Source organism: Parambassis ranga, chromosome 13 (assembly GCF_900634625.1).
Source record: "Parambassis ranga chromosome 13, fParRan2.1, whole genome shotgun sequence".
Lineage (NCBI taxonomy): Eukaryota > Metazoa > Chordata > Actinopteri > Ambassidae > Parambassis > Parambassis ranga.
Genome location: NC_041033.1, coordinates 5,747,523 through 5,763,367, shown reverse-complemented (window position 1 = coordinate 5,763,367; position 15,845 = coordinate 5,747,523). Strand labels below are relative to the sequence as shown.

General features: G+C 38.7%; 1 protein-coding gene across 1 annotated transcript; it reads right to left on the bottom strand.

Moving 5' to 3' along the window:
* Positions 1-4,315: 4,315 nt before the first annotated feature.
* mpzl3 (myelin protein zero-like 3) lies at positions 4,316-15,526 on the bottom strand. The gene is made up of 6 exons (XM_028419640.1): positions 15,296-15,526; positions 11,249-11,415; positions 7,580-7,793; positions 6,708-6,864; positions 5,660-5,723; positions 4,316-5,443 (listed from the first exon to the last, which is right to left on the bottom strand). Exons 1-6 carry the CDS (start codon positions 15,363-15,365, stop codon positions 5,363-5,365), a joined length of 753 nt encoding a protein of 250 aa, XP_028275441.1. The 5' UTR covers positions 15,366-15,526; the 3' UTR covers positions 4,316-5,362.
* Between the last annotated feature and the right edge of the window lie 319 nt (positions 15,527-15,845).

The following is a 15,845-nucleotide window of genomic DNA, read 5'->3' as shown; positions in this document are numbered from 1 at the left end:
TCTTCTAGAAATATTCAGATACACAAACAGAAAACAGAAATCTGAACAAATGACTGGAAAAAAAACACTACAATGGCTTCATGAAAACCAACAGATTAAAGCTGAAAAGATTAGAAAATTAGAAGCATAGCCAACGGATAGAAAACTGCAACAGCTGTAATGATAATTAAACTGCTTCAGTCATTTTGTTTGAACTAAAAATCCACTACTTATTGCCTCTCGCCTGTGAAGAATAACCCACAGTCAGTACTCCTCACCATGATCTTAATCTAACACACAGTGTTTATCCTCTCCCCTGTTCTCTATTTGCATTCCATTCATTATAAACATTTTCCTGCACATTGATGAAAACACAGCACCAGCATTTAAACATCAAGGCGCAAATCACTGCAAATCAAATCCCCTCAGTGGAAGCTCTGCTACAAATCATTTAGGAGAGAAATATGAAACACAATCACAATCTTCTATTATAGTTGATGGAGGTTGGCTAAATTAAAAATAAATGTGCAAGCACTCAAATTCCCAAGAGTCAAATCAGGCTGAGGCCTGGGCAATGGTACCTAAAGAAACAGAGCAGGAGTGTGTGGGTTGGTCTTTGAAAACAATCCATGTGCAGTTGTAACAGATTGACCAGAGGTTGACTGGAAACTAACCGAGCCTATACTGTACAGCAGCTGCTCCTCATCTTGAACATCATGATATGCTAATGTATTCCCAGGTATTTGATCGTACAGCTGTTAAGCAGCTGAATCTGCTGTTGTACTGACCACAGAGATCAATAATGTCACACAGTCCTGCCAGTATTGAGAAACAGTCAAGTTGTGTGTTCTGGCAATACTTTACACGGCTGCTTACAGTAATTACACAGTCACTTTGGTGATTGTTGTGGTTTGTTATTAAACATGAATTGAAGAAGGAAGACTTAATTTTGCCATTTATGGATAATATCCCCTATTTTTAACTATATCACTACAGGGATATAGTTAAAATGACAACCATTTTTAAAGGCTTTTTGTTTTAGCTTCAAAGTCTGTATTTACAGACTTTGAAGAAAAACAAAAAAAAATAAAAAAAACAGGAACCAGTGACATCATTGGTTCCCAGAAGTTAAATCTATTTCACTAAATATTCAATAAGGGACTATGGTGTCTTTATTTGAGATCAGAAGATGTAATGATATAGAATACTTTTTGACTAGCAAGCTAAGGTGGTCAGATTGTATACAGCTGAGGCACAGACTTTGGCTGCATTAGCATTCGAAGAAAGTATGGCTGGTAAAGACCAGCTAAGAACTGAGCTGCTGATAAGCAGGCACTGGCCATGTCTTTGATCAAATTTTTCTATGATACTAACAAGAAACTGAATCATTCATGCAAAGAGTTTTAGCAAGGCCTGTTTTTGCTAAGTTCCAGTGTTACATGTGCTTCTTTATGTGCTTTTTAAATCCGGAAAAATTAGTTAGTGGCCAAAAAACAGGAAAGGTGTTTCACCAGCCCCAAATAGGGCATCCTTTTTCTACAGTATACGTGGTATTAGTGCTGTTTTTCTGTCCTATATAGTCAGTAACAGTAAAGCAACATTATTTTAAAACACCTTGTACAGAGAGTTAGCTTACTCTCTCTCTGGATTTTGATGGGATTTGGGGATTGGGTGTTAGTGCTTGTTCACAAAGCTGGTATATTATACACACTGCAATAACAGCTGTGCAAGCAGCAAAGCTGTCAATATAACATGCAAAGAGCGTACACTTCAGCTGAATACATTACCACATCAACAGTGGCCAATGTTCACTTAAATACACTTAAGTTACAATACCCTTCCTGTAAACTGGTAGGTGCTTGTATAGCCATAAACCAGTCTCTTTTTATGTGGATCATGCCTGCTGCACCTTGTTTGCTGAATTGTGCACCAGCAGCGCAGGCTGTCCTTTCAGGCTGACGGTGATGAAGGTCCTCATTTGCAGCATGAAAGGTCAATGTATCCATGAAAGACAATGAGATTCACATGCAGTCCTCCATCTGCATGTTATACAGAATCATATTGAGGCAGCATTCAATGACATACATGCATGCATGTGGATGTACTTTCAAGAGTAATGAACTTCAAGGCCTAATGAATAACCAGACCCTTTTGGTTGGGCAATGACTGCAGAAGCTGACAGAAATGACTCCCAAGAGTAACAAAAAGCAATAAACTACCTCATTACTGCATAGATCCACCCATAGGTGAGTTGCATAAATGCACCAAAAATATACCACTGTCTACAGATTGATGTCAAGTGACTGACATGGCAATAATATTGATAACCCTGATTTAAATGTAGCAGCATAAAATCACTCACTTCACACTAAACAGTATTATTACCAGGCAAGGTGACAATAATATACTTTTTCATGTGTGGCAGCAGCTAAAATGTCACACATGAAATGATTCATTGTTGAGAATCATTGGACAGAAACAACAACTGACAAATAATAAAAGAGCGGGATGTAAATGTTAAAAGGGAGTGGAACAATGAAGCAAAGGTAGGTATGCCTGGCTGAGCAGGAAAGTGTCACTCCTTGTTACATCCCAAAGTGTTCACAAAGTAATTAGTCTATACATTAAAATATATCAGCTGCACAATTTTGTTGTCTTAAATGTAAAGTTATTGGAGACAGCTAGAGTGCTTTCAGGTTAAAGACTGCAGATTAGAGGAGACTAACCTCAACACCAGAGATTTCATGCTGCGTCCATCTGTCCAACTTGAGTGGTGGTGGTGTTGTTGTCCGTCTACACTGTAACCAGATGTGCTCTTCTAATGCTCACAACTATGAAATCAGAATTTCCAAGAATCATGCAAGAATCCTGCCCAAAGCCACATTAAATTATAATAAAATCAGATCTTTCTTCCACTCTAAAACTGCTTTTTTGTTGTTGTTCTTGGGTAAATGTTTAATATTCTAAATGCATATTGTATTAGTGACAGATATCTGTTCTTCCCATAAATATGTTTGACATCAGAACATTTTCTGTCTACTTGTGCTGCTCCCTAGCTATAAACCACCCGTTCTGAATCATTCATGTAAAGCAGTCCAGATGAGTAATCTGTGTATAAAGTGTGACCTCCAGCCCTCTCCTCATTGCACTGTGTATACCTAATCCATTTAATAAAAATTCAACTTGAGGCTAATGATGAATCACTGTTTAGTCATAAGCTTGTGTTGGGCAGTCTTCTTTCTTCTATAATGCGTGAAGTTCATTTTACCTTACTATAAAGATCAAAACTGTAAGGTTTATCACTTTACAAATACATAGTTTAGACCTGTCTGATCTACTTTTGCTCACTATCTCCTCTCTCCCATGCTCTCCCTCTCTATCTGAACCTGAGTGTGAGGGCCCTGGGCATTGCAAATCAAAAGGTGTATCACCAGTAACAACAACATAAAAGCATACCAGCTGTCCACTCCTGAACTGGGGCATGACTCCATCTGACACAACAGCACAGGTGCACAAGTGTTTCTCCATTAAGATTCACTTCACAAGGACAAGCTAGAAGAAAAATTCATTTTAGACTGGACTTAAGAGAGAGAATCTCCTAAGCACATATTGTGGTAAAGCATAAAGTAAAAGTCAAGAAATAGGAATAATATATTACAGTATGAATATCACACTTACCCAGAAGAGTCGACATTCTGCACACTCACTGGACCTGATTTCCCTCTGGTAGGGGTGGAGCTGGTTAGTGGCTCAGCCATTCCTGCTGGCTTCCTCTGGATGCTGCTGTTTGGGAGAGTTTTGCATTTCATTGTTGCCATTTCTTCCAATGCTTCCTGCCAGTAACAATACCTGACAGCTAAAATAAATTGTGATAAATAAGGCAAAACGGCAGCCCTTCCACTGGGGTAGAGTTGTTACACCCTCTCTGCTGGGCCCAAAGGCAGACATTAGGCCAAATGTTTCACTTAATCGACCATTTAGGGGGAAAAAAACAGATGTTATGTGCATCTACATTACAAAAGTAAATCTCTCCAAGTAAGTTATATTACATTTTATTTGACAGTAATGATGTTGTATTTCTTCAGCCTCAAGAGAAGAAAACCTAACTGAGCTCCTGCCAAACAAGGATTATCCAGAAAATTGAGCCCAGTATTTTTACTCTTTAATCAATTTGCTAAATATCTGCCTGACAGGAGTAAGCTGTTGCCATGGTAGTCCAGATGAAGCAGGAATGATAATTGTTTCAGCATAGCAGTGTGTAAATTATTAAAACCTAGAGGGCATGAATGAGCTGACTGAGAAATGGAAAAGGAATGAGACAGAATGAGGACTTTTCTGTGTGTTTCATTGGCAACTGTTTATTAGGTAATTTTATGACTGTCAAGGTGCACGAATGCGTAAATGAGACAGATGCTACCACAATTTGCAAGTGAAGCTCAAAGGCCAAAAAAAAGACAAAGGGAAAATGGTGCCGATTGATAGCAAAGAAGCTTCTAATTAATGGCCCTTTTTTATATATTAACTGGGCGCATCTTTAAAAAAAATGCAATAATATTCCTCCCACAAAACCCAGAAAAAAAAATCAACTAATAAACAATTTATTCAGGCAAAAGTGTTGCTGAAAAATTCAACAAACGCGAGCTGTACATCCAAAACCAAAGCTCCATCCCTTTTTTTATCTCATGAAACAACCACTTCCACAAGAGACTACAGCTAGACATACCCAAAACATTAGAAAGATGGCACACAAGCAGATACTGCTGACATGGTACAGTAACACCACAGAGGAATAAAAACATATCAAACAGACTGTACAGGCAGTGTTCTCTATAAATATTATTACATGGTCACAGCTAATGTTCAGAATCAAACCGAGCATCTTCTCTCCAAATGTTAAAGAGAAATGTTCCACTACAGCTCAATAAGGACAGATTTCATATAGCTGCACGAACAGCACTACACAATGTAAATCATCCAGTGATAATATATAGTATAATTATATATCTATGATTATACATATACTGCTCATTTGTGTGCACCAGACTGAAAAGCACAGGCTATAGTGCAAAGGGGATAAACAGAAAACATCCACACAACAGCCTGTCTATCTTTCCCACAGTTGAATTGTATAAAAATAGTGCTCTGTTTGTATATTTTTTTTTACATATTTGTATCCAAAAAAGAAACTCTAATTAAAGTGTTAAATGCATATTGCTGAAGTATTTTCCACAGTGGTCACTACAAAAACAAACCTCCAGCACTAACAAAGTGACTGTGTGAGTGATGTACATAAATCCTGCATTGAGTTCCATTTAGTACCTCCCATTACAAGGCACCAGATGGCCCAGAGGCTGCAGTTACATCGCCTGACCACCAGGGTTCTCTAGCACTGAGATTCTACATAGTGTTCATCTGAGGGAGGCTTCTTTTTCAGGGTATAGTACTCTGCTTCATCTTCTGAGTCCTGAAAAGGCCAGGAAAGCACACATTCATATACACAGACCCAGACACAAAACAAGTGCATTGAAAAATGTCTATATTTCATAAACCCTCCAGTCCTGTTATGAGAAAGAGAGGGCATGTAAAATTATTCATGTGAAATGTATCTGGCAGACATGTCACATTAAGTTATTTATGAGCTTTAAGGCAGGGGGTTGGAATGAAACATTCTGTACTGTACCATCAGATATAGTTCGCAGCATGTAGGCTTCTTTTCTGCAGGTAAATGGATGCCATACTCCTCTCTGATGAAAGCAAAATGGATACAAACAATGGTTTGTAATGACAATAACACTCACAATGACCATGAAAAGGCCTTTATATGTTTAAATGTTACAAATAGAACTGTAAACAACAATAAAATGATCTGATTTAGACCAAAAACAGAATTGAAGGCAGAATTAAGAATGAATTTCACACACATCCCAAAATGTCTTTGTTGTTAAAAAAATAATAATAAAACAAGAAAAAGTGAAAACCAGTAATATCTAACGCTAATGAAAGGAAGCAAATACCACAACTTCCAAATGCTACACTATTCTCATGTCTTAAAATAAGGACTCCTGGGCTGTGGCTCAAACAAAAAATCATATCTTGCATTTTTTTAGATGTCCCTCATGGATTGTGAATGACTCTTGGGGGTAGTTAAGCTCTGGAAGAATTATGGCGTATAGGGCAGAGGAGGAAGACACAGCCAGAAATGATCCAAAGCTTTGGTCCGCACATGGACAAGCAAGTTTTAGATACATACTTACACTATACTACATACTACATAATCCTAAAATTTGTAGTAGACCTACAAGTCAAGGGAAGCTGATAATGCATTGAGGTAAGAAAAAAAAAATCACGATAAAACTGAAAAGAAATACACGTTAGAAGTTATAGTTATTACATGATAACAATAAATTGACTATTTTAAAATAGTAAGTAATAAATAATATAGGTAATAAATAGTAATGAAGACACTGTATTGCACCAGCTCATGTGTCTGTCTAACTGTGCTGCATGATAATCCAACCTGTAGATGAGCTAATTGGCTAATTGCAGACTCATTACTGATTCCTATCAGCTTTCTGCAACAAGCAGACGCCTTTACTAAAACTCAAATTCTTATTTAACCTTCATCAAATTAGCAATCCGCCAGCACATCTATGCTCATCAAGGCCTGTCGTAACAATCATTATCCCCAGGAGACCCACACTAGCAATTGATGGAATAAATCTACTCACCCCTCTGTGACCTCTATGGGTGATCTGTAAGCCTTTGATTGGTTATGCTGTTTCTTGGGACAGAGCATCCGTCCAATCAGAATGACGGTGATGATAGCAGAGGGGAGGAGGATGAAGGCGAGGAGGACAGCAACATCAGAAAAACGAATGCTGGGCACTTTGGAGGAGAAGGTGAGGTTATCAGGCACATATTGACATATTGTTTATGACCACACATAGACAGGGCATCAAACCATCTGCTGATGGCATTCATTTTAAAGCTGCATGCACACACTGCTCGTACATCATACAGCAGCTCTACAAGTGCAACCCTCACTTGATGTGAAAATATGGCATCCACTATAACAGCAAGAAAAAACAAGCACAACATAGTTAACATAATGAAAAATCTGTTTTTCTCCCAGAAAATGAGATGAGATGACTGGAACCACTCCCACATCTGTAGAGCAGCTGGTCAGAAAGAGGATGCATAGTTCTCTGGTAACACAATCCACCTACCCACATCACTACATATCTGCTCTTTGTAAACAATTTGCCATTATAAGATGGTACATGCCACTGTTTTCCTGGATGTCTGACAACTACTCTTAAATAGGATCTAAATAGATTTGATATTGGTGTCAATCTTCCCATCTGACCCTACGTTTGTGTCTAATTTTCTCGATCATTCTTGCTTCCAACAGTAAGTCTAACATCTAACAACACAGCTTTTATTTTGTTTGTCATCAACCATTCTTTAACCTATTCCAAAATTAAATTACTTTTTAAAACATATATTTTTATATTCAAAAGTGGTGTAGATGACTGTTTTTTGGATTCCATTGTGAACACATGATTCATTCAGATGTGTTTATGTATATGCACCATCTTACTCTTTGGTGTGACAGTGAGTACAGTGTACGAAGTTGGGGACCCGTGCACATCAGGAGGGTTTCTGACTGAGCATGTGTAAGTCCCATTATCCTGCAGCGTGGCGTTGATAAGAGAGATGGAGGCATCGCCTTGTGCCGGGCTTCCCTGCCACCGGATACGACCGGTGAACTGACCGTCGACTGGAGGGAATGCCCGCGAAGAGAAGTGGAAAAACTGTAAAGTGAGAGACAGTGAGGAATGTACATATACTTGCCTATATTTCTATATTGATGAGTGTGGATGTATGAACTGTGGCCTGATTAAGGCTGTAAGTTCGTATTTAATTGGTGCAGGAAAGAAATAAACCAATGAATAGGTACAGTTAAGTGATGGTGGTCATGTGCAGTCTTCCCTACTCAGATATGGATTGTGTCACTCTAGAGTAACACCTAAATTAATGATGAGTTTTCCTGTTCAGGGAGCAGATAATTAGTCTAATCACATCTGAATCTAACTTGTCTGAAGGAACAGATGGTGATGGGACAATTTCTGCCGGCAATATTGTTGACAGCAAAGTGAAGAGGGCTCCATGTTCATACTGCAAGAAGAAATATGAATAAAATCTGAATCTCCCGAAGGACATTCCTGTGTGGGCATCAAGCTGCTGGTGTCTCAAAACTCAATTTACCTTCTAGTTTAACATATTACTTTTTCCCATCCCTTTGTTACTCCCACATCGAGCTGACCCAGACTCTCTTAAAATATGACATTCGAAGCGTGTAGTATGTGTGTGGGTGGAGAAAAACGTAGAAGCGCTACAGTGCATGTAAACCAGCACTGTATTTTAATAGGTTTTATGACGCACCTGCAATCGCAGAGTAGTGTAAACACCAACCTAAAGAGAACAAGTGACTGAACATACTCTGTTCTTGATTCAGAAACTACAGCAGCTTGAGTAGGAGGGCAAAACTTTCACAAGGCCAGAAAAGAGACACTTATATTATGATAAAAAATACATTTCACAAGCAGCCATATCTGACAAGTGGCTGTGCATTTTCCTGAGTATGTCTTGTGCTATGGTGGAGTCAGATGAGACACAATGACATCAAGATGTTCTAAGATTATCGGCAAGACAAGACTGCATGGCCTTCATCCGTACTTTTAAAGCATAGCAGGAGCACTTATTGATTTTCTCTATGAACACCATGGAAGCTGGTCATACTTTACACTTAAAGGATCATAAAAAGACAAAATGTCTTGCCAGACTTGCAACAACAGTTAATGACTCTTACATTTACATAACATTTACATTTTAGAAAAAGTTCCCTGCAGTTGTTCCAAACACAATATATGTCTTACAGCATAATAGTACTAATCCTGTCAACAGTGTTTATATATATATCAATACAAGTTCTACCTGTATAATATCCAGATCACACCATTTAAAATAAAAAATATCTGCCAGCATTCCACATACAGTGCTCTAAAATAATATTTACTTCTTAAATCACGTTCATGCAAACATATGCCTTCTGTAAAGTTTCCATTTTACTGCCTGAAGTGTGTAAAACACTTGGAACAGTGTCAATAAGGAATATATGGTAGAGCTTCCCAATACATTGAAGCAGAAAAGCAAAAGCAAACACAGACTCACCTGAACAATCACTGATAGAGGTTTATGGTTTTACAACTGTGTGTCTGCATATTGTCTGAGAAGCTGATTGTAGGCCTGGCTGAGATAAAGCTATTCATCTCTGTGTGCTGTTATTCATCCACGGCTGATCATTTAAGGACTTGGCAGAGCTCAGCCTTACATGAGAGCAGCTTGAAGTCAGTGACTACATTACAGTCTGCTCAGTCTGGAAACAAACATTAGACACAGTGGTCCTTTTAAATTTATGGAAAGTGCTGCAACACAACCAAAGATGTGGGACTGTTTCCAACTGGGACCACCTACACAACCAGTCTGAGACATTTCGACAATTCTTCTACTGACTCAACACTGTCTCAAGTTTTAGATCATAACAACAGAATGATATTTGTCACTATTCAGCAGAATTCAATTGCCAAATCCTCCAATTACCGTCAGCTTTCACTGATTTTTGATTGAACACAACCCAGCCTCTCTTCTCCAATCTACAAAATTAATTCTCATCAGGACCAAGGTAATTATGCAAGCCACTGAAGCACTGCAGCATTTCAGATTGACACTACAGCTTTGGCAGCAAAATTATATTTTCTGATAGAGGTTTGCACATGCTTATTCATGGTCTCTCCCAGCGTGATATACGACCAGGGACACACAGGCCAATAAACCAGCCAGCTAATGAAATTGGATTGGAAGTAAATGAAGGCTTAGAAATAGAAATTAGAAACTTTCAGACTTGGTTCCATCTATGGGTCTTATCAGGAAACTGCCATTGATTATTTATCTGAGAACAAGTTAGCTGGGCACCGTCAGAGGAAATGTGAGAACTGGTGTGTTTTTTCTCTTAGGTAGAAGCTGACACACCCTTTTCACTAATAGCTATGTTGCTTTGCAAGGTAACACTACGCTATCTGCGGAGTGACACACGTGCACACTAACTTCATCTCAATATAACATGCACCAAGTCCTTTTACCACCCCTCCTCTTGCACACTTTTGAGACCAGACAAGTACATCGTAATGACGAAACCAGCGGCACTCCATATCAGCATAGCCACAAAACATTAGCCTCCACTTAACTCTGAGTGCTCCTATAGAAAATGATTGCATATAGGGTTGCAGCTACCACACTATGGATTCCTACGGTCCAAATGCAATTACACAGAACCACACTTGATGGCTATCTTCAAGTACAAATGGAGCTTCTTAAATTATGTGGTGCATTTTAGTCGATGGGTCAGTGAAACACAACCCGGAGTGCTGGGTTAAAAGACTGAGTGCAGTTATGGGTTAGGATGGATACATCCTAACGCATTTTGAACAAGACCACGATACCAATGTGGATTAAGGTAGATGGCCACCCAGGGTTTAGAAGAGAAGCCTCAAAAAAAGACTCAGAGATAGAGTAGAACGATACAACCGTTACACAACCTCAACAGTGAGGATAATAAATCAAAGTTTTGAACTGGATTTGTTCCAGGGTACCATTACTATCAGAGCAGGTGGGCATGTAGACTAAAGACACACTGGCCAAGAATGCAAATAAAGGGACGGCATATTCAAACGAGTTGTACAGCAGTTACTAGAGCAAAATTTACTGCCTGACCAATACAGTAACCAGGAAACAATACCTTAATTTTTCATTTCAGACCTTCCATTCTAACGACTTACTCTGTAACTGTAACCTACAGGTTGGTGGTGTGGCCCAATATAACAGGTATTGTTCATCTGCATTGCTTGCAGATGTTTTTTTGTTTTTTTCCAGGCGTAGGTTTTTACTTTTATCACTCATCTTGGATCTGAAAAGATTTTGCTCTGTTTTTTAAGAGTTAAATCCAATAACAAATCAGTACATTTGTGTTTATGTAGTGTGTGTATTCATTAAGGAAGTCTGAACTGATGACTTCAGACCGAGAATATTTATATTTTAGATGAACTTGTCTTCAAATGGAGCATGAATGATCATTTTAACAATAACTAACTGGAACACAGTTTATATTACAGCATTGTTCTCTCATTAATTCTGATCAGCTTATACTCACTGTCTGTGGTGGACCTCCACTCTGGGGCCTATAAGACCAGTCGACACTCATCTTACTGGTTGGCCTACTTGTAGAAGTAAATGTGCAGGACAAAGAGATGGTATCTCCTTTAGAAGCATGGAGCTCTGCTGGAGTATGCACTGTGATGCAGGACACTAGAGAAGAGGCTGGAGGTTAGAGGGGAGAGGGGAGAAAAAGATGTGATAAAGAGGTCAGTAATAAAACAATGGGAGTACGGTACAAAGAGAACACACCGTGAGTGACAAAATAGTAAATAAAAAGCTGATAGCTTCTATAAATGTGCTCCCACGAGGTGAAATTAAAGTGTCAGTGCAGCAAAGCCCTCCTAGTAGACACAGAGATGAGTGACAGTCTTACACAAGTTTCTCACCAGCCTCTCTTGTTAAATTTGTACCGACTTGCTACAATTGTGTCTGTCAAGTGTCTTCTACTACAGATAAAGCTTTGCCCCATGTCTCTCTAGATGTGTGTCCATTGTTATCTCTTAGAGAAAGTCAAGTCAGTGCAGCCACAGCAAACACTATTTAACAGATTGTTTGACAGACTGTTTACAGCTTGCACTTAGCTATGTTTTAATGTAGGTTAGTTATATAAAGCATCTTAGTTTCAGCCTGGCTAACCATCCCATCACCATTTCAATTACTTTTCTATACAAATAATTATATGTCTCTGTGGAATTGAGTTAGATCTCCAGTGGGCTGTACCAACAAATAGAATAAACTCACTCTGGACATGTTTGGATAGACATACAACCAATCATAAAAACTTGAAAAGCTATAGTGTTACTGGCAGCAAATATTTTTTAACAAGGCAAACAGCAAATCATCACATGAAGCCAGTCCAATTACAGGCGAATGGTTACAACTGGTAAGATAACGTTTCTATCAGTTGAAATTAGTTGTGAAGCTAGGTTATGGCTGCTCAGGCCTTTTTAGTTTGTATTAATCTTACCTTTAAGACTAATAAAAAACTAAAAAGGCCTGATCTTAGAAGGAAATACATAGCGAAGTGCTTTTTTGTTTTGCCCTGATGTGGCAACAGAAAAAATGTTATCTATCTGATATCTAAGGTTCCATGGAAACAAATTTCGCAACAATCTATGACAAATCGCAGCAATTCGCCTGAAAACTGTTAAAGCAAACATCAGGGGTTTTCAAACATTTTAAGGATTTATCCTTTAAAAAAGGTAAAAGCCTCTTCCCATTTGAAGGCAATTTTACACCAATAATCTAACTTACTTTACTCCATCTGAAACACAAATGTCAACCTCATTAAGCTGCTACAAAAGGTTAGGGGCAGGGTAATTATTTTTTTTATTCTGAGATTATCATGATCATTATTTAGTTTATCACAAATCTATATCAGCAAATACGTTTTTAGTTTTTGCTGTTTGTTTGTGTGTGTTTACAGAACATAATGCAGAAGATAATCGGGGTTAAGTAGTGCCATCACCTAATTTATTTTTACTTATTTACTATTATCAGCATACAGTCCAACTCCACTGTTTATGATAAATAAACACTATCTTTAGAATTCTAGTAGTCTTTACAGTTCTAAACTATAACATAACAAAAAACATAACCCATAACCTCGTCTAACCCTGCTGCTGACATAGGTCACTCTTTTTTATCAGCTTTGTTTGCCATGTTACTGAGGTAGGCAGTATCAATAGGTTGTCACCATCTCAGCCAATATATTGGATTATTTTACCCTCTTAAATCAGTATTTGCTCCAAAAAATCCAAAATTAGTTAGAACCTAGACTTTAGTAAACCATATATCACAACCGTCATATAGCTGTCATCTCAGATTGGAACAGTACAGCGCTACACCTTTTTAACATTGTCTTGTGTTGCAGCCTTTTCCCTAAATGGCTTTTTAACCTCAAAATTCTACACACAATACCTCATAATAAAAGTTTGTGCAAAACTTTTGCAAAATTCTCAAAAATAAAAACTAAAATAAAACATGTACATAAGTATTGACAACATTGTCTCAATACTTTGTTGATGCACCTTTGGCAGCAATTACAGCCTCAAGTCTTTTTGAGTATGATGCTATGAGCCTGTCACACCTATTTTTGGTCAGTCTGTCCCATTCTTTTTTGCAGAATCAATCAAGCTCCATCAGGTTGGATGGGGAGCATCAGTGCACAGCCATTTTCAGATCTCTCCAGAGAAAGGACATTCACACAGTTGTCCTGAAGCCTGCTGCTTTGTTATCTTGGCTGTGTGCTTAGGGTTGTTGTCCTGTATGATGTATGATGTATGATGAATCATTACCCCAGTCCGAGGTCCAGACCGATCTGGAGCAGGTTATCATCAAGGATGTTTCTGTACATTGCTGCATTGATCTTTTCCTGACCCTGGCTAGTCTCTGAGTCCCTGCTGCTGAAAAACATCCCCACATCATGATGCTGCTACCCCCATGCTTCCCTGTATTGGGCAGGTTATATTCACAGGTCAAATCATGTCCAATCAAATTAATTACAGATGGACTCTAATCATGTTGTGGAAACATCTGAAGCATGATGAGTGTAAACAGGATGCACCTGAGCTCAATTTTGAGTGGCAATCGCTGAGAATACTTATGTACATGTTGTATTTTTGTTTTTTTAAGTTTTAATAAATTCGCCAAAGGTTTAAACAAACATTTTTCACTTTATCATTTGTCATTATGAGGTATTGTGTGCTGAATTTGGGGGTAAAAAATGACTTTAACCCTTTCTACCCTAAGCCTATTTTGGAATAATTTGAAGAAAATGTGAAAAAAGTGTAGCACTGTAAATACTTTCTGGATGCACAGTAAGTGGTGGGTGGACCAACAGGCTGACACATAGCACACAAAAGATGAACAAAAGAACAGTAACATCTGCACATCAGCCGTCGCTGACATACACACACTGCTTTTTGGGGCGAATGAATGAAAGAATCCTTTTCTATTTCAAAATCCTCAAACTGCCTGTTCTCTGAGGGACAGACCAAAGTAATCCCAGTGATCAGCAGATATAACCAATCTGAGTCTGACACCACTGGTTTCATCAGAGCTGTGATCAGGACAAAGTTTGTCTAACACAAAAGAGCAGTAGAGATCTCACTCCATCAGCCTGACTCATCTAAAAAGACCTCGGGGTGAACAAGCGAGCTAACAACATGAACAAAGCTATCTCCTCATAAAAGTGTTAAATCAAGCAGAGGGGTTCTGATCAAACTGAACAGCTCTTGAACCTGAAGATACTGACAATCTGTTAATCAGTATGGCTGGATAGAAAAAGCTGGCAGCTCATGAGTGCTCATGTGGACACCTGGTTTCTGGACATTTGTTCAAAAAAAGGTGAAAGACTGTAGAAGTCCCCAAGCTGTCCTGAGGTGACACCTGCACTAGCCAACATTTGTTTAGAAACATCTTGGCAGACATATTGGATTTTGCTCTTCACATATTTCATAGTGCTGGTTTTTTAAAAACAAAAGTGACACTAATGTCCTCATGTGTTATGACAGTAGCCATTGCTGTATTTATATCCCTTCAGTGAACAGGGTTAGAGGCTTGCAGAGAGAAGCTGCCCACAGTTAAGAGCCATGTTTGGCAAAAAGACTCCGTGCATACCAGCTGTCACAATCTTTCCGAGCTTGGCTTCTCACGGGGCTGCCATTATTAAAGCTGAGCCTGGCAGGTAGCTGGCTCTGTATTCTTATTTGAAATGTGTCCTAGAAGAGTTTGCCACCTCTGCCTGACAACGATATCACGTAATACACAGAAACTATCGTAAAGCGTGGTGCGTACACGGCCGTGTGTGTGTTTACTCCAACACGCCAGCCTCGCTTGGAAGTTTTCTATTCTGAAAATGAAGCGTGTTAGAAAAGCAACAATAGGCTATAACTTCAAGAAACTATCACACTTATCGTTATAATAATTTCGGCAGTAAAATGTTTTATGTAACTTAAAGTAGCAGCGCAATTAACCCAACTTTACGCTAGACCTACGTTAGCCCTGTAGAAGCAGGTGAGCTGTGGCCCAGTTCACTCACCGAAACTGCTGACCAGACACACGAACCACACAGCATTCACTGCGCCGCTTCCTCGCAGCAGTCGACGCATTTTAGAAGTAAAAACTAGTTCACTTGTGAAACGATTAAAAAAAAAACTCCAAGCTGCGTAAAAGCTTCCGTCAAATTCCGCCCATAGTTTTTTGGTATGAGTCAGTGTCTCCGTTGCGCGTACAGACCGGCAGAGCTCAGGACTACCTGACAAACAGGTGTAGCAGGAAGTGGAGCTTTTAGATCGCCGAGATACTCACACAACTTAGTGCTGACTGTGGTGTGTGTGTGTGTGTGTGTTTTTCTTTTTCTTTTTTTCCAATTAAATGAAAATCTGACGTATAATACCTCACTTTAATATCCAAGAACAGCTGGAAATCCTTTGAAGATAAAGCTTCAATGTATGAATCAATCACACAGAAATGCCAGTATAAGCTACCTACTGTTAAAGTAAGTTAGACACAGCAGAATGTCTTTTCTCATTAAATTATGAGATCAGGTACAATAACTAAAAGCATGAACGTCTACTGAATTGTTATAG